We start from the raw sequence: 20,946 nt of genomic DNA on the forward strand, positions 1-20,946 counted from the left end.
TTCTTACACCAACAGGAGTCATACCTGCACACAGATCCAGGAGTAAGCCATAAACCTAGCTATAATGAAAAACCAAATCCAAAAACAATAAAACTGATCTTTTTTGCCTCACTCACCTTCACTGAAATTGTAGATCTTCAGATGATGGAACTAGGATAATTATTTTTTAACTCTTCTGCTCTTTGTGAATTTAAAGATTAAATATCTGACAGTGAATGGCTATTAAAAAACAAATCTCTATATTTTCATTACAATCTTTTTTCCCCTATGTCTCTACTCGTCTCCGTGTACCCATTTGCTAGCTTAATGTAGAGTTATCATTATATTAGTATAGTAAGTTATGATTTGGAGATTTCTTATTTGACTTTCTCAACAATGCATCTAAAAATTTTATAATGCACTGGGACATTTCATAACTAAGTAGAACTTTCACAATATGTAACCCATTTTAGTTAAGAAGTGAGAGTTTATGGAAATGGAAAATTGACCTTCTAATAACCTAACTCAGAGGACTTGAACAGACTGATTTGGAAACTAGAATTTAAGGATCAGAATTTTTCAAGTGTTCTATTTTTAAAAACCAATAAGTGCATAACAACTGTTTGGGGTTTTTTTTTTTATCTCCCTCATGGTGAATGTAGCAGGGCAATTTAAAAGAACCATATTTGGACACTAGTGACAGTAAAAATATGTACTGTATAGCAGTCAAAATTTCTTACCTAATGGAATAAAAGGAGCAAATATTAGGAATAAAATTGAGGGATGGAAAAATAATACAGTGGGTAGGGCACTTGCCTTGGATGCAGCCAGCCTGGGTCTAATATATGGTGCACATATGGTACCCTGAGTGCTACCAGGAGTGATCTCTAAGCACAAAGTTAGAAGTCCTGTGCATATCCATGATTACCCCCAAAGCCAAATGAAATAAAATTAAATTAACTGAATATGTGATTAGATATGTACCATTTAAAATAAGCCTGAAAACTTTATGTATGATATTTCTATCTTGGCTCTACTTAAAATTGTAGATTTAGTTTGAAATTAACTTTTCATTTCACTGCAGATATGTTGCAAGCAATATTGTATATATCTGAGAAGAAGTGCTAAAAAGATAAATTATTTTAGGTCACAAATATAGAACTAAGTGTGATAAAGTAATAATTATCACATTATTTAAGAAAGGAATTGATCAGAAATATTCATTTTGAGTTAAATAGACAAAGGAAATTATTGTGGCTGGGGTAAACATGAGAACTGATAGTTGGCTGATAGTTTCATTTCATGCTAAGTAATTTAGGTATAACTTTCTAGATGATTGGAAACCATTGTACACCTTAGGCAAGCAAAGGTTATGATCCTGAGTTTCCAGTCAAAAAAATAAATAAATAAAATGACAACATTGATTTGAAAGAAGAAAAGACTAGATACTATAATAGTATTGAAGGCATAAATATATTTGAAATAACATGAACGTAGAATTGACTAGAAATCAGTACGTATTCATGACTTACATGTAGCTACATTTTCTAATTTAAGTACAAAGCATAGTTTAGTTCACATGATTATGAATCACTTATCACTTAATCACTTAATCACTTAATCCCCGTTATTCATTGATTTATTCGAGCGGGTGCCAGTAACGTCTCCATTCATCCCGGTTGCGTGCTAGCGTAGTCCAATGGTATCTGTTCGTTTTAGGAACATGTAGAGCCTCAAACCGATCATTTAGGGTCTTGACGAAGAAGTCTGACCATCTTATAGGTGGGCGTCCACGTGATCTTTTGATGTCTCGTGGAATTCAATCAGTAATGGCTCTAGTCCAGCGGTTGTCTGTAAACCTCATTACGTGTCCAGCCCATCTGATTTTTGATGTCTTGGCAAATGAGACAGCGTCCCTGATTCTTGAGCGTTGACGAAGATCAGAACTCCGGATTCTATCTCTCATTTGAGTGAATCGTGATATTCCAAGCATAGTTCTTTCGATTCCTCTTTGAGAGACCCGAATAGCGTTCTCATCCCTTTTTCATAGGGCCCAGGTCTCTGAGGCATATGTTAATGCAGGAAGAGCAGTGGAATCGAAGAGATGTGCTCGTAGCTGGAGGTTCTTTGTCCTTTTAGTTATTTCTTCAATGCTCTTGAAGGCATTCCAAGCCGCTCTCTTCCTCCTGTGCAACTCAGGTGCCAGGTCATTCATCATGTTGATTTCTCGACCTAGGTATATATAACTGTTGCATTCGGAGATGGTGGTTCCATTGAGAGCGAATGGAGCGTCAGGAACAAGGCTCGTCGATTCGTCGATTGCCTCGAGCAGGCCCCAGTAACGTCTCTTTCATCCTAGCCCTGAGATTATATTCAAGGCGATTTAGGAGAATGAGACCCATCATTGTTACTGGTATTTGGCATATTTGGTACGCCACGAGGAGTTTGCCAGACTCTGCCCTGTGGGCAGGCTACATTCGATAGCCTGCAAGTTTGTCCAAAGTAGGAATAAGACAATAAGATGTCATAAAAAAAAAGTTCTGTTAAGATGTCGGGCGGCAGCGAATGCGGCCACGCGGTTCCGGGATCTGGATTTTATAGTCTCTGAGTCTTGGCCGCTGATGGGATTACACGGCGCCAGGGGGCCAGGTGGTGGGTGTGACCCCCGCCTACTGGAATTTGGAGGATCTGGGTGGAAGATGCTCGACTCCAATTCGAGTAGGCTTGGAGGTCTCGGCCCTGGAACCCGCGTGGCTTTGTCCCTCTGCCAGTACCTTCATGTGTGCGGAGAGTGGTCTCAGCATGGTGGTGGCTGGTCCTGGAGGTCTTCGGCTGCCGGAGCCCTGGTCCGGGCGGGGAGGAAAGCTCAACCCGCTCCCCTCCGAGGGGCTCCGGGAAGGAACACCCAGGCGCGGGGGCAGAGACTGCACTGTTCTCGTCCAGGATCTGGATTTTATAGTCTCTGAGTCTTGGCCGCTGATGGGATTACACGGCGCCAGGGGGCCAGGTGGTGGGTGTGACCCCCGCCTACTGGAATTTGGAGGATCTGGGTGGAAGATGCTCGACTCCAATTCGAGTAGGCTTGGAGGTCTCGGCCCGGAACCCGCGTGGCTTTGTCCCTCTGCCAGTACCTTCATGTGTGCGGAGAGTGGTCTCAGCATGGTGGTGGCTGGTCCTGGAGGTCTTCGGCTGCCGGAGCCCTGGTCGGGGCGGGGAGGAAAGCTCAACCCGCTCCCCTCCGAGGGGCTCCGGGAAGGAACACCCAGGTGCGGGGGCAGAGACTGTTTCTCATAAACATTGTCTTCGTAAGATTCAGCTGTAGTCCGACCTTTCCACATTCATGGTCAAAGTCGTTCAGCATTTGTGCCGCTTGGTTGATGTTTGGTGTTATTAGAACGATGTCATCAGCAAAGCGGAGGTGGTGTAGTTGCCGACCATCTATCTTCACTCCCATGTTTTCCCATTCCAGTCGTCGCATGATGTTCTCGAGGGTGGCACTGAAGAGTTTTGGTGAAATGGTATCACCCTGCCGAACCCCTCTCTTGATATGGATGATTACTTCTTTGTAGAATGGTGAGATCTTGGTAGTGAATCCGCAATACAGCTCACGAAGGATCCTGATGTATTGAGTTTGTACGCCCTGATTGGCTAGGGCTTCCATGACCGCTTCTGTCTCAACAGAATCAAAGGCCTTCTTTAAATCAATGAACGTTAGACAGAGCGGCATCTTGAACTCCCGAGATACCTCAATGAGCTTGGTTATTGTGTGGATATGGTCGATGGTATTGAATCCTTTTCGGAATCCAGCTTGTTCACATGGTTGTCCTTAATCTAGTGTTCTGCTAATCCTATTCAGGATGACTCGAGTGAATAATTTGTAGATGACAGACAATAGGCAGATTGGGTGATAGTTGCCAATGTCGTGGATGTCTCCTTTCTTGTATAGTAGTACAGTCCTGCTGGTTTTCCAGTGGGATGGAACCTTGCATTCAGACAGGTAGCGTGTGAAGAGTCGAGCCAATGTATTTATGAGTACTGATGGTAAGTTCTTCAGGTGTTCAGGTCTGATCTTGTCTGGGCCAGGTGCTCTTTGTTTCTTTACCGACAAGATGGCATGTTGGATTTCGGAAGGGAGAACATTGGGAACGACAATAAGGCCCCAACCAAGGCCTTACTGGGGCCACTCTCCACACTCTTGGATAAGCCTCAGACATAACAGAACTGGCAGAGGAACCCAGGTGTGTGGGACCCGGGGCTGAGATCTCCAAGTCTGCACGGTTTGGGACTGGACCTGTCAGTAGCTAGACAGTTACACCCTCCAACTGCCGTGTAACCCCAACAACGGCCAGGATCCAGAGATTATTACAACAAGCTCCTGGGAGAGCACAAGGCAGAGTCTCCTACCCTGTGTCTGACTATCCTCGCCAAGGCCCAACAGCTGAAGACCTCCAGGCCCCAACCAAGGCCTTACTGGGGCCACTCTCCACACACTTGGATAAGCCTCAGACATAACAGAACTGGCAGAGGAACCCAGGTGTGTGGGACCCGGGGCTGAGATCTCCAAGCCTGCACGGTTTGGGACTGGACCTGTCAGTAGCTAGACAGTTACACCCTCCAACTGCCGTGTAACCCCAACAACGGCCAGGATCAAGAGATTATCACAACAAGCTCCCGGGAGAGCACAAGGCAGAGTCTCCTACCCTGTGTCTGACTATTCTCGCCAGGGCCCAACAGCTGAAGACCTCCAGTAAGGCCCCAACGACAATGTTCTCAATTGTACAACAACTTTTACTCAGATCTCTTTAATAGCCACATCTACTTGCCCACATACCACATACCACATGATGGATATGATTATGAATCATTTTGAAATAAATAAATAGCTTTAGATCAGCTGAGATACCCCGCCCAAAAATCTTGAAGAGCATAAATTTTACAGGAAATATAGACTATTCCATTATTTTGACAATAGAGAGAAACTTTGTACTTAACACAAGAGCATTGCATTTTTAAATTTATAAAGTACTCCTCAATACTACATGATGAATAAATATGCATCAACCTATTTTAATATTCACAGCGATCCTATGCATCTTATCTATAATTAGCCCCGTTTTTAAGACAAAATGAGGCTAGAAAACACTGAAACACCTTGATTAATAGCAAAAACTGAACACCCAATCTAGAATATAAACCTAAGTTTTCTCAACACTGCAGTATTCTAAGCAACCAATTAAACCTAGAGGGAAAAGGTTTCAGAGGATTAAATACCCTCCATGAGGCATATGAACATCAGATACATCAAGGTTAGCTCTACAAAGATGTTATGTTAATATATTTTGAGTGAGTAGCCCGGCAAGCTACTCGGAGAGCCCGGCAAGCTACCGAGAGTATTCGGTATGCCAAACACAGTAACAACAAAGTCTCCAATGGAGACGTTACTGGGCCCGCTTGAGCAAATCGACGATCAACGGGAGGGTCTTTACCTTTACCTTTTACCTTTAAAGAAGTGATCAGGGATCACTAAAATAAATGGATTTTTGTGATTTGAGTTGAGTAATGAAGACAGTCCACATTGAACTTTATAAACATACTGGTAAATTAATTGATGGGTAAGGATGACTTCCATAGTGAATGTTGATTAAGGTGAGCTGAAACATGAGGATGAACTTAAAAAGGGCACTATGATTGTTATTTAGAGATAATAATTAGTGGAGGGGGGGTTTAGGAAAAACAAAACCTCCACTTATAATGGAGAATTCAAATATATAGAGGAACCCATGATGCAAACCATGTTCTTGTCCACATGTCTCACGTATTCTTTTCTTAAATAATCAAGGTGTTTAAGTGTTTTTTAGCCTCATTTTGTCTTAAAAATGGGGCTAATTATAGATAAGATGCATAGGATCGCTGTTTCTATTAGAGGAAAATCTAGTTCGGCGTGATATCTTTAAGAAATAAACAATGAAAACATGTAGAAATACTACCAAGCTAAGTGCTCTGGTATCCTGCAGGTATTTCTCATGAGAAGCAGCAGCACTGGTCAGTTCATACGAAAGTCCAAATTCTACTGATGCTCAAGGTGCCAATCAATGAAGAAATGTAGTTTTTCCTGAGTAAGAGCTTTACCAGAAACAAGTCAGCAGATTGTAAGATGAGGGACTCAAGACTGTAAAATACCATCTTCTCTGTATGGTCTCAAGAAGAGGTTTTGAGAGAGATAGATTACAATGCAGCATTTAAATTTTTTTTTTATTAAAAATAAAGTTTGTAGACCGGTGAATGGCAGAATGATAAAAAAAAAATCACTCAAAGGCTTGTCTTTTGGGAGTACTTCCGTCTTATCTACTAACCTAAACAAAATAATGGCTAGACATTTGGGATAAATAAAAGAGGAGAACAATGTTCCTTATCTTTAGGCTTTACTATAAGGTAAGATAAGAACAACTATCTTTGTCCAGAAGAGCTATCTGGTGTGTGTGTGTGTGTGTGTGTGTGTGTGTGTGTGTGTGTGTATTTGCTGACTTCTAAATCAGCTCTTAATTTCTTTTTTATGAATTCAGGTATGCTACAGTATATGCCAATGTATAAAATAAAGGCAAGATGATCACATGCCACGTTTAGCTGGCCTACGTTGTTATTTATAAAGATGTTCTAATATACATTAAATTTAATGCTTTTTTAAAAATTTTAGTTTGTATCTTTAAAGTATGCCACTGTATAAAAACCTAAATCCAACCATTTTTAAAAAGATGATTTACTAATCAAGACATAGTAACCGAAATACTCATATTGGTTGTAATAAATTGAAACAATTACATTTCAGTCACTTCTGTAAATTCAATGGTAAAGGTAAAGGTAAAGGTAAAGGCCCTCCCGTTGATCATCGATTTGCTCGAGCGGGCCCAGTAACGTCTCCATTGGAGACTTTGTTGTTACTGTGTCTGGCATATCCAATTCTCTTGGTAGCTTGCCGGGCTCTCCGAGAGGGGCGGAGGAATCGAACTCAGGTCGGCCATGTTGGCCGCTTGTAAGGCGAACGCCCTACCCGCTGTGCTCTGTGGGAATGTTTTTAAAAAGTGGTTAGTTTCTTTTCTCATATCTCAGTTATTTTTTGTTTTGAAATATGTTCAACTTCAGTGATTCTTTTAAAAGAGTTGGATTCTTGTAATACATTTCAGTAACAAATTGGCACTTAAAACATAAAATAGCCCTTTTGTTGAAGGCCCACAAGTACTTTCTCCTACCTAGAAAGATGTGCTACCAACTGGAGAAGCTATTATTCTAATTCGAATTGTGGCCACCTTGGCCCATAAGATGGCTGCCTTTTTCTGCTGCTAAACGTTTATTGGTGAATCATTGACTGTTAGTGTAATTTCAGTGCTAATTGTTGCTTCAGGTTTTTAAATGGCTCAGCAATAAGACATTAATGATTATTCATGCCTTAAGAAGGGCTGATAAGGGAATGAGATTACAATCTTGTACAATTTTCGCTAACAAATTAAAGTGTAAATTAAATTTTCCCTGAGACAGAAAATAACTGACTTGGAGACCTAAAAGAATGAGAAACTACATTCACTTTTAATTTTCTCCTTCCTGTTTTGCAGATATTCAGAGTATCCGAGGACTAGCTGTGGATTGGGTCTCACGTAATTTATACTGGATTAGCTCTGAGTTTGATGAAACACAAATTAATGTGGCACGATTAGATGGCTCTTTGAAAACCTCAATTATCCATGGAATCGATAAACCACAGTGTCTTGCAACTCACCCAGTCAGGGGGTAAAGTATGATTATTTTTTTCAGTTTTTCAAAAATATCATGCAGATAATTTCCTCATTTTATATGAAAGCATCATATAATTCAAAGGTCATTTATATCACACACATTTATTAAGCCAAATGTGAATATGAAAATTATAAAATCAACCCCTGCTTATATCTTTTATATTCATAAAATTAAAATTGTCATATGATGGTCAGATTCAATTAATTTACATTTCTAAGGTATATTGGTTCAGAATTTGTTTTTTAAATACAGAAAAATAGAGTCAAGTGGAGATGACTGATATCATTTTGAATGTCAACTGTGAAAAACATATTTACTGCATATTGATACTTTAACTGCTTCAGTTAGATTCAGTTCTACCATTTCTTACCTAGCCATTATGCCATTATGTTTCTACATAGAAAACCTGTGCAGAGCTAAAGGAAATTGTTTCTTCCCAGAGCTTTCAACAGGAATATTTGAAATTATTTTGTTTTCTTGTATGGTATCTAATTTCCTCGAGTCAGGGGAATTCAATCTATCTGATTACTTTAAATGAAAATAATTTACTGGTATTATAGTTAAATATGCAGTTTTAAATATAGGAGGAAAAAGGAAGTGAGATAACTTTTCTTCAATGACAGGATAAAGCAGATGCAGTAGGTGTATCTTCCCAGGTGTGTATATATTGATAACATCAGCAAGTTACTCAATAAATGGAAGCTTTTTTGGAAAAGCATTAATTCTGACACAACAGGTTACTTTGATCCTGTTTAATAAATTTCTAATCAGCAAGCAAATCTACATCTAATATTTTTAATCATATCTCTTGAATTAAGAAAACTCTACTGGACAGATGGAAACACAATTAACATGGCCAATATGGACGGCAGTAATAGCAAGATTCTCTTTCAGAACCAAAAGGAACCAGTCGGTGAGTAATCTTTTCAGTTGCTTCTAAATGGCATTTAATATGACATAGCTGTTGTTAAATAATATGTCTTAGATGTACAGTTTAAAAGAAAATATTAAAGATTAATAATATATATTAAATAAGTAACTTATCCATATCTATTAATTCAGTGGGTTTGAATAAAATAAAAAGGAGACTATGACAACAAACATTGAACTTTTTAGTACTGGGTCCAGGTTCTATCCCTGACAGCACATGGTCTAGCCCTGTCCAAGTACTGCCTCAAGTACAAAGTCAGCAATTGTACAATTGTGACCCAAAAGCACCTCTATCCATAAAAAGAATAGCGCTTTTTAATAATGGGATTTTCAGTATACTAAGTAATGTAAGTACTAAAACTTGATATTATGAATGAACAGTCTTTATTTTCTTTTGAGTGTTTGTCATGTTATAATGAAAATAAAATGAACTACGGCTTTCTTGATCATCTTTGCTTAGTCTTATTAAGAGTTACAGTAATTTAAAGTTAAGTAGTGTTTACTTTTCTTTCATTCTTCTCCAAAGTGTTTATTTAGTTGGTCATTCTACTTATATCAGTCACTGAAATTCACCATATAAAACAACATGGTGCTGAAAGTCAGTTTTGACTCATTCCTCCTAAAAGATATTTTTGAAATCCTTAAGCGCATTTTTTTAAATATAATATATGCCAGGTTTGGACATATATATTTAAATATTAAACTATTCTTTCCTAATTTTCAACATGTCTCATGTTTTATAATACATTAATAGACAATAATTATATTGCTTTCTTGTTGTCTTATAATACTTTTTCTAAAAATACAATAATAAAAACTTGATTTTGTTATTTTGTTAAATATGAAAATGGTAGAATATGCAACATATACTTAAAACAGTCCTTTAAGGTACTGGACTATAGTAAAGTAGCCACTCAACCTAGATGTAATTCCCAGAACCAGATAGTCCCAAGCATTGCCAGTTGAATACCTGAAGTCCATAACCCATATTTTTGGCTGTGGTTCTCCAAGTTCCTAACAATACTGAATGTGGGCTTGAAAGGTCCCCATTGTTGTCAGGGTAACCCAGTGAACCTCGCACTGCAAGACCTCAGGAGCATTGCATCCTTCAGACCTGGTAAAGAGTGCCTACCGAGTTCATAGAAAAATCACTATATGATCCAGCAAGACAGTCTGAACACTGCTTGATGGCCGACTTAAATATTTTATATGGGTTGAAGAGAGTATATTTTAAAATCTGATGGGAAAAGCAGAATTCTGTGAATAATTTCAGCACTTTATAGTCTGACAAGTATTTTTAGTATTTGTAGTGTGGATGCCTTGTACGCGACCAACCTGGGTTCAATTTCTCTGCCCCTCTCGGAGACCCAGCAAGCAATCGAGAGTATTCTGCCCACATAGCAAAGCCTGGCAAGCTACCCGTGAGGTATTAGATATGCTAAAAACAGTAACAACAAGTCTCACAATGGAGATGTTACTGGTGCCCACTCGAGAAAATCGATGAACAATGGGAGGGCAGTGCTATAGTGCTACAGTAGTATGGATGTACTTGAATCTTGTCTTTAGTATTGGCTCAATGAAAGAGTGGGTTTTCAAAAGTAATTATTTTAATATTTTTGAAAAGCAATTACTTTTTTTGAAAAGTAATTATTTTAAGAGAAAAAAATTATGAAATAAAGTGATGCTGTAAGTAGCTTTTTTCTTTGGACTGCTTGTTCTAAGATTTGATACACAATTGAAATCCAATAAAGTGTTAGGAATTAAGGGTAAATTGAAATGCTAATACTTCTGTATAGAGGATGATAGAACAGTAAGAAAAAGGAACTTTGTGAGATTAGGTCTTATATAAAAGTCTTAATTTGAACTAAGGCTATTCAATTGGTGCTTATCTGGAATTGTTAGGAATATTTAGTATGGGAAAGTGAATATGATGCAAATAATATGAGCAAGTAAAGTGCTTATGTTGTAATATTTTATGGTAGCTTATATAAAAGCATCACTGAATAAACTTCTTTTTATTATGAAAACCTTATTTATTTAATATAATATCCATTTCCCTACTCAAAATAAATTAAGGAAGAACTAACAGCTTATTTTGTAAAGAGTTTATAAGATAGGCTTTATTATAATTATTCTAGTTTGCAGTTAGTCTTGTAGTTATCTGCACCAGATAGTTTTTTAACTCTTTTGAATAAAGATTTAAATACAATAGCAACTATTTGATTTCCATCCTATATCATTTATTATTTTAAAATTAGTTAAAAATAAATGATACATTTTAATTCTAACTTTTGCAAGATGTACTATTTTGTTGAAAATAACACACAATCACATTGCAAGTTATAAGATTAACATTGTTATATATGGTTTGTGAATCAGATATTCATTTTATAAACACATTCTGTTTGTCAGATTTTGTATGAGGTTTTGTGATTAAAAATTTGACATTGTTCCTTTCATTAATGAGGAAGTCTTTTGTTATATCTCTTCAGATTTCATTAAATTTAATTCAGTGACCTATAACAGTTTATTATTTTCTTGCTGATACATGATAGACTCCTCAGCTATCAAATCAAGATAACATAGTTATCTTTAAAAGTTCAAACAAGGGGGGGTCTGGAGCTATAGCACAGTGAGTGGGGCTTTTGCTTTGCATGTGGCCAAACTTCAGTTCCCAGCATCCCATATGGTCCCCCGAGCACCGCCAGGGGTAACTCCTGAGTGCAGAGCCAGGAGTAACCCCTAAGCATCACCGGGTGTGACCCAAAAAGACCAAAAATAAAAGTTCAATCGAGAATTAGATGAGGAGAAAGCAATGAGAAAAAAATATACCTGCTAATAGTAGTACTTGCCTCTCTTGGGGCTAGGGTGATGGTACAGTAGAGAGGGCATTTGTCTCGTACTTTTCTAAATGGGTCAGATCCTTGTCAGACCCATTTCGATAACTTTCTAAGATATCTTAGAAAGATATTTTGATTTTGTCAAAATATCAAGATATTCAAGATTTTGTCTTGATTTTATAGATGAAGAATATAAGTATCACCAGGCAAACAATAAACTGTATAGGTCACTGAACTTAAATTTACTCAGTGAGGGTTTTCACTCTTGATCTGCGCGGGACGGGAACTGAGGCACATCTTGAGGAAACAAAGCTGAATGGCTCCAGGCATTCTCTCCTCATTCAAACAGGCACCGACAGATGCCCAGAGGCTGGGACTCTTTCTGGGCATGCGCTGTTAGCTTTATCCCCTGAAACAGCTGGTTTTCACTGTTGATCTGCGCGGGATGGAAAATTGAGTCACATTTCACGGAAACAAAGCTGAAAGGCTCCAGGCATTCTCTCCTCATTCAAACAGGTGCCACCCGGCGCCCAGTGCCAGGGACTCTTTCTGGGCATGTGCAGCTAGCTTGATTCCCCTGGAGCAGCCGGTTTTCATCCTTGATCTTCACTGGACAGGAACTGAAGCACATTTCACAGAAAAATAAAAAGCTGAACCCTTTCAAACCTTTCCGGAGCCACAACCGCTAGCATGGCTGCAAATTATTCTCCCACTACATATCCCATAGAAACCATAAGTTACCCTCTTAGATGGAACCTTCTCTAGGTTAGCTCAACCATTAGAAACACATTAGTCAATAATTCTTTAAGCCTATCTCAATTCATTCTGGATATCAAGCAGAAAAGTAACAGTGAATGTGAAGGTCTAAACCAAACTGGTCACAATGGTAAAGCAACGCAAAAGCCCACCAAACTTTCTTATTGAAGAGGCTAGCCCAGAAGACACCAACAGTACTGTAATGTTAGACAACCTCTCTGACAAGGAATTCAGAAGGGAGCTACTTAGGATGCTCAGGGAGTTAAAAGAAACAACAGAAAGCAATACCAATAAAAGACAAGAGGATTTGAAGGCAGAAATGAGGAGAATGCAAACGGAAATATCAGACCTGAAAAACCTGGTAGGCGAATTGAAAAACTCAGTGGAAGGCCTCAGCAGCAGAGTAACAGCTGCTAAGAATAGAAACAGTGAGCTCTAAGATGAAGTTCACAGAGTCTCCAGAAAAAGAGCATAAAATGAAAAAGAGACTCACAATTCGGGAACAGATGGCAAGACAAGATCCTGATGAAGCCAAGAAGGGTAACATAAGAATTATTAGAGTCCCAGAGGCACAGGAAGTAAACTCGGATGAAGCAAAAACTGTCAAAAACATCATTGCTACAACTTTTCCAGAGATGAAGAAAACTTGTGACAACAGTCAGGAGGCCCGAAGTGTACCAGCTAGAAGAAATCTGAATAAAAATACCCCAAGACACATCCTGATCAAAATGACCAAAAATTTAGATAGAGTCAAAATTCTGAAAGCAGCAAGATCAAAGAAAGAAATTTCCTACAAAAGAGCATCCTTAAAATTCACAGCTGATTTGTCTGACGAAACCATCATAGACCGAAAACAGTGGTGGAATATAGTGAAGAAACTCAATGAAATAAATGCCTAACCAAGAATACTTAATACAGCGAAACTCTCATTCATAACAGAAGGAACAACACACAGTTTCACAGACAAACAACAGCTCAGGAACTTCATAGAATCAAAAACATGGTTACAAGAACAACTAAATGGTCTACTTTAAGACAAGACAGGCCCCTCACATACCAAATTTCAACAGAAAAATGGGACAAAACCCCATAACAATAATCTCTCTCAATGTCAATGGGCTAAACTCACCAATTAAAAGACACAGATTGGCAGGATGGATTAGAAAATTGAACCCAACATTCTGCTGACTGCAAGAAACACATCTCAATAGTCAAAGCAAACACAGGCTAAGACTCAAAGGTTGGAAAACAATCCTACAGGCAAACAGCTCCCATAAAAAAGCTGTGGTACCATGCTAATATCAGACCACAGAGATATCAGAGTCAAGAAGGTCACAAGAGACAGTGAAGGCCATTTCTTATTGATCAAGGGATCTGTACAACAAGAAGAACATACAATATTAAATGTATATGCACCTAATAAGGGACCAGCAAAGTACTTAAAACAACTACTCATAGACTTGGAGAAAGACATCAATAGCAGCGCAATATTAGTGGGAGACTTCAACACCACTTTATCACCTCTTGATGAATCAATCAGACTCAAGCTTAGCAAGGACATACTTTATCTGAAGAAAACAATTGAAGAAAGGGAATTAGTCAATATATGCTGGACACTCCATCCTCAAAAAGCTGATTACACATTCTTTTCAAGCGTGCATGGAATATTCTCCAAGATAGACTACATGCTGAGCCACAAAACATACCATCATAAAATTAAGAAGACAGAGATTGTATCAACAATCTTCTCAAACCATAATGTGCTGAAATTAGAAATAAATCACACACAAAAACAGAAAACTAAATCAAACACCTGGAAATTAAACAGTGTGATATTGAACAACAAGTGGCTTAGAAAGGAAATCAAAGAGGAAATCAAAAGATACCTAGAAACAAGTTAAAATGAGGACACGAGTTACCAAAACTTACGGAACACAGCAAAAGCTGTGTTAAGAGGAAAGTTTATAGCTCTACAAGCATTCCTTAGGAAGGAGGAGCAAACCCACATAAATAACCTAGCCTCACAGCTTAAGAGCTTGGAGAAGGACCAACAAAAGGAGAACAACCCGAACAGGAGGAAGGAAATAATAAAACTCAGAGCAGAGATTAACGAGATGGAAACCCAAAAAGCAATCTGAAAGAACAGTGAAACCAAAAGCTTGTTCTTTGAGAAAATTAACAAGATTGATAAGCCTCTAGCAAAACTCACAAAGAAAGGGAGAGAGAAAAATCCCAATAAACTGAATCAGAAATGAAAAGGGAGTCATTACAACTGAAACTACAGAAATTCGAAGATCCTCAGGGAGTACTTTGAGAAGCTTTATGCCACAAAATATCAAAACCTCGAGGAAAATGGATAAATTTCTAGACTTCTACAGACTCCCAAGATTGAACCAATAAGACCTGGAATACCTGAACAGACCTATCACCATCGAGAAAATTGAAATGGTAATAAAAGGTCTCCCCAAGCACAAAAGTCCCGGCTCAGATGGATTCACTAGTGAATTCTTCGAAATCTTTAAAGAGGACTTACTTCCAGTCCTCTTTATGCTTTTCCACGAAATTAAAATATCAAAAACACTTCCGAACAGTTTCTATGAAGCAAATATCACACTGATAACAAAAGCAGACAGAGATACCACAAAGAAAGAGAATTACAGGCCGATATCTCTGATGAGCACAGATGCAAAGATCCTCAACAAACTATTAGCAAATAGAATCCAACGACTCATCAAAAAGATCATACACCATGAGCAAATAGGATTCATCTCAGAGATTCAAGGATGGATTAACGTTCTGAAATCAATCAACGTAATCCTTCATATCAACAAAAGAAAAGACAAAAAGCATATGATCATATCAACAGATGCAGAGAAAGCATTTGACAAGATCCAGCACCACTTAATGATGAAAACCCTAACCAAAATGGGTATAGAGCAGACTTTCATCAGTCTTGGTAAAGCCATTTACCACAAGCCTACAGCAAGCATCATCCTCAATGGGAAAAAACTGAGAGCCTTCCCTCTAAGATCAGGGATGAGACAAGGAGGCCCACTCTCTCCACTGCTGTTCAATATAGTACTGGAAGTACTTGCAATAGCGATTAGGCAAGAAAAAGATATTAAGGGCATTCAGGTAGGAAAGGAAGAAACCAAGCTCTCACTATAAGCACATAATATGATACTATACTTAGAGAAACCTATAACCTCCACCAAGAAACTCCTAGAAACAAAAGACATGTATAGTAAAGTTGCAGGCTATAAAATGAATACCCAGAAATCCACGACTTTCCTATATGCAAAGAGTGAAAGAGAAGAAAGCGTCATGAATATAGCAATCCCATTCACAATTGTGGCTCAGAAAATCAAGTACCTGGGAATCAGCTTAACTAAGGAAGTAAAGGACCTGTACAAAGAAAACTACAAAACGCTACTTCAGAAAATAAAAGAGGACACGAGGAAAATGAAAAAATATCCCCTGCTCCTTGGTCGGGAGACTTGACATTGTCAAAATGGCAATACTTCCCAAAGCATTGTACTAATTCAGCGCAATCCCTTTAAGGATATCCATGACATTCATCAAAGAAATGGAGCAAACACTTCTGAAATTTATATGGAACAATAAGCCCCCACAAATTGCTAAAGAAACTCTTGGGAAAAAAGAAAATGGGAGGAATCAACCTCCCTAACTTCAAACTCTAATACAAAGCTGTAATAATTAAAACAGCATGGTACTGGAACAAAGGCAGAGCTGCAGACCAACGGAACAGGGTTGAATGTACTGACATCTCCCCTCAATCATATGATCATCTAATCTTTGATTAAGTAGCAAGAAATGTGAGGTGGAGTAAGGAAAGTCTCTTTAAAAAATTATGCTGGCAAAACTGGATGGGTACGTGGAAAAAAATGGGCTCAGAACTCTGCCTAACACCATGTAAAAAAGTAAGATAAAAATGGATTAAAGACCTCAACAACAGACCGGAATCCATAAGGTACATTGAAGACAAAGTAGGCAAAACCCTCCATGACGTTGAAGCTAATGATATCTTCAAAAATTGTCATGCCACTGGCCGAGTAAGTGATAATAGAGATAGATAAATGGGACTATCTTAAACTAAGAAGCTTTTGCACCTCAAAAGAAACAGTGACCAAAATACAAAGACAGTCTACATACAGAATGGGAAAGGATATTTACCGAATACACATCTGACAAGGGGCTGATATCAAGGATATATAAAGTACTTGTTGAACTCCACAAGAAGAAAACATCCAACCCCATCAAAAAATGGCACAATGAAATGAACAGAAAATTTCTCAAAGAAGAAATCCAAATGGCAAAAAGGCACATGAAAAAATGCTCTACATCACTAGTCATCAGGGAGATGCAGATCAAAACCGCAATGAGATATTATTTCACACAAAAGAGACTGGCCCATATCCACAAGAACAAATGCAACCGATGCTGGTGCAGATGTGGCGAGAAAGGGACCCTCCTTCACTGCTGGTGGGAATGCTGACTTGTTCAGCCCTTCTGGAAAACAGTATGGACGATTCTCAAAAAATTAGAAATTGAGCTCGCCTTTGACCCAGCAATACCACTTCTGGGAATATATTCCAGAGAGGCAAAAATGTATGTCAAAGTGACATCTGCATTTGTTTGTTCATTGTTGCGCTCTTTACAATAGCCAGAATCTGGAAAAAACCTGAGTGCCTGAGAACAGAAGACTGAAAAAAGAAACTTTGGTACATCTACACAATGGAGTACTACGTAGCTGTTAGAAAAGATGAAGTCATGAAATTTACATACAGTGGTACTACATGGAAAGTGTCATGCTAAGCGAAATGAGTCAGAAAGAGAGGGACAGACATAGAAAGATTGCATTTATATGGGGGACATACAGTAACAAAATAAGAGATTAATACCCAAGAATAGCCAACATCAGTACCAGGAGGATTTCTCCATGGCTTAGAGGCCAACCGGGCATTCTAGGGGTAAAGGGCAGCTCAGATAGAGAAGGGAGCAGCAAGTAAAGGGTGTTTGAAGGATCCTCCCAGGATGGGAGATGCATGTTGAAAGTAGATAATGGACCGAACATGATAGCCACTCAATGCCTCTTTAGCAGACCACAACACACAAAAGGAGAGTTAGAACAAAAGGGAATGCCCTACCACAGAGGCAGGGTTGGATTGGAGGGATGGGGGTGGGAGGGATACTGGGATCCATGGTGGTGGAAAATGGGCACTGCTGGAGGGATTGGTATTTGATTATTGTATAATCGAAACCCAAGCGCAAAAATTTGTAAGTCTAACACCCAGGAATGGCTGAGATTAGTACCAGGAATTTTGCTCCATGACTTGGAGGCCAGCCACACGTGCTAGGGGAAAAGGAAGCTCAGATAGAGAAGAGAGCACCAAATAAAGGGTGTTGTGAGGATCCTCCCAGGGTGGGAGAAGCATACTGAAAGTAGTATATAGACCAAACATAATTGCCACTCAATGCCTCTCTTGCTAAACACAGTACCAAAAAGAAGAGAGAGAGAACAAGGGGGAATGCTCTGCCACAGAGGCAGGGTGGGACGGGGAGATGGGGGGTGGGAGGGATGCTGGGACCCGTGGTGATGGAGGATGGGCTCTGGTGGAGGGATGGGTACTCGTTCATTGTATAACTGAAACCCAATCACAAAGATTTATAAGTCTATAACTGTACCTCATGCTGTTTCACTAATAAAAAAATAAATAAAATTAAAAAATAAATAAATAAATTAGGAAAATGAACAAATAGTTAACTATTATTTAGTAGTCTGACTTTATAATGGAGGCATACAAATAGTTTTTCTTTACTTAATTTGCTGTGTTGGCTTTTGTGTATTTTATATGTGTAAAGTATGTTATAGTGACCTTACAATGCAGAAGGATTAAAATGAACAGTGTTGAGAATGGTTTATAACAGTCAAATAAATATTTCCAAATAAAATTTGCTAGATTTTTAAAATTAAAAATAAGAAAATAGCTGCTTAAGAACAGTTAAATCATATGCTGTGACACACTCTAATGTAGTCTTTCTGTCTCTCAAAGTATCAATTTATATGTAATTTTTGAATATGATCCTCTGGCAATAGTTGTGCTGGGTTTACAGATTAATGAAATATGTAGTATGGGTCAATACCTTGGATTATATGCATGTGAGAATTGTAAAAATACATAGTTTATCTTCTATGAGCTACAGAGTCACTGTCACACTGTCACTGTCCTCCCATTGTTCATCGATTTGCTCAAGCGGGCCCAGTAACATCTCCATTTTGACAATTGTTACTGTGTTTGGCATATCAAATACTTCACAGGTAGCTTGGCAGGCTTTGCCGTGCGGGCAAGATACTCTCGGTAGCTTGCCAAGCTCTCTGAGAGGGGCAGAGGAATCGAACTCGGGTCGACCATGTTGCTGCTTGCAAGGCAAACGTCCTACCCGCTGTGCTATCGCTCCAGCCCAGCTACAGAGTAATAGGGTGAATTAGAGAGATAGGTACTTTCCTCATAAAGCTTATAAAAGGAAATTGTAATGTTACTAAAAACCATCTATTTTAGTCCTATGTCTTCTGTTATTTTTACAAATATTTTCATGTACTGTTTCATTCTCCAAACATTTAATATAGTTATTCCTTTACCCATATATATTACCCAGAATCTGTTGGCTTCCTATTGATCAAACATATTTCAACACAAACATTGTTATTTTAAGGTAGCTTTTTCTGAACTCACAGACAACTCTATAAAATAAATACTTTGGCACCACTAATTCACATTTTAACGTTTATGATTATTTCAATTTTACCATTTTTAAAAAGGGAGGGTACACCCAGCAATGCTAAAGGTACACTCCTGGCTCTGCACTTGAAATTACTCCTTACAGGGCTCAGGGTATTAGTATGAGATGCTGGGGATCAAATCTTAGTAGGTAATATGTGAGGTGAATGCTTCACCTACTGGACTATATGCCCTAATATTTGTTATTTTATTTTTTATTACTACTTTACAACTAGAAAGAATGAAATCAAGGACTAAGTCTGTTCTATACACAATCTAGTATTTGTATGTTTGACATAGATTTATTACAGCAATAGCACAGTGGTAGGGTGTTTGCCTTGCATACAGCCAGCCCGGCAAGTTTGATTCCTCCACTCCTCTTGGAGAGCCTGGCAAGCAACCAAGAGTGTCTCTCCCACACAGCAAAGCCTTGCAAGCTACCCATAATGTACTCAATATGCCAAACACAGTAACAACAATTCTCAAAATGGAGATGTTACTGGGCCCGCTCGAGAAAATCAATGAACAACGGGAGGACAGACAGACAGACATTAAATAAATGTTATTTGCTATCCTAAAGTGAGAAACTTTATAAAATTTTTGTTTGTTCTGTTTTGCTTTGGGGTCACATCCAACAGTGCTCAGTGCTTACTCCAGTCTCTCTGTGCAGGGATTACTCCTGGAAAGTGTCAGGAATCATATCGGTGTTGAAGATCAAACCAGAGTTGACCATACGCAAGGCATTTTCCTTACCCACTGTACTATTGCTGTGGTCCTGAAGATTTTTTATATTTTGGATAAACTCAAAGTTAAATTAGCTTAGTTCAGTAAGATTAGTTTGTGAAAAAAAGGTATATTTTGGTGATGCAGTTGTTGATTTTGTTCAATACATTGAATAACTAGGAAACAAAGAATACATGGTTAGTGGGTTGTTTAGTAGATTATATTGATGATGTTCAACAAGCGGGGGTTGCAGGGAAGAGCAGGAGTGGATTTGGACATAGTTTCTTCTATATTGATTTTCCAATATTTTTTCAATATTCATCCTGATCCCTCCTGAACCTCACTGGCATTTTATTCTTATTATCCCCTTAAAAGTTCTCATAAATACAAAGACAAAATGAACCAGTCAGAAATAATAGTTTTATTTTTTAATCTCATTGAAACACCGCGAGATAGTTACAAACTTTCATGTTTGGTTTACAATCGCACAATGATCATCCCTCCACCAGTGCACATTCCCCACCACCAATCTCCCCAGTATCCCCCCATTATGCACCCTCCCCCTACTTCCATGGCAGATAATATTCCCCATACTCTCTCTCTACTTTTGGGCATTATGGTTTGCAATACAGATACTGAGAGGTCATCATGTTCCGTCTATTATCCATTTTCAGCACACATCCCCCATCCTGACCGATTCCTCCAGTCATCATTTTTTTAGTGATCCCTTCTCTATTCCAACTGCCCTCTTCCCTCTGCTCATGATACAGGCTTCTAGCTACAGAGCAATCCTCCTGCTCCTTGTTTCTACTGTCCTTGGATGTCATCCTTATGTTATGTTAGTCTATACTCCACAAATAAGTGCAGTCCTTCTATATCTGTCCCTCTCTGATTCATTTTAAAAGACTTTCCTTGCACGTTGCCAACTATGGTTTGACCCTTGGAACTACATATGGCTTCCATGCACTGCAATGAGTGAGTCCTAAGAACACATTCAGAAATAACCTCTGAATTTATCCCCAAATCAAAATAAATAAAGGAATACCAAAAATAATTTAGCAACTAATCAAATTATTTGCCAGCTTCATTCAGAATCAAATGATAAAATCAAAACATGTTTAGTAATCCAT

The 20,946-nt window shown here is 38.5% G+C and overlaps 1 protein-coding gene across 1 annotated transcript in view; it reads left to right on the forward strand.

Annotated features, from left to right (window-relative positions):
• The window catches only part of LRP1B (LDL receptor related protein 1B), a 1,985,988-nt gene that overhangs the window by 1,341,962 nt on the left and 623,080 nt on the right, over positions 1 to 20,946 (forward strand). Inside the window, exons 30-31 of the mRNA XM_056117551.1 lie at positions 7,587 to 7,761; positions 8,586 to 8,680. Coding sequence (XP_055973526.1) covers positions 7,587 to 7,761; positions 8,586 to 8,680 — 270 coding nt within the window. The remainder of the gene's footprint in view (positions 1 to 7,586; positions 7,762 to 8,585; positions 8,681 to 20,946) is intronic.

This window comes from Sorex fumeus, unplaced genomic scaffold (genome assembly GCF_029834395.1).
Source record: "Sorex fumeus unplaced genomic scaffold, SorFum_2.1 ptg000035l, whole genome shotgun sequence".
Lineage (NCBI taxonomy): Eukaryota > Metazoa > Chordata > Mammalia > Eulipotyphla > Soricidae > Sorex > Sorex fumeus.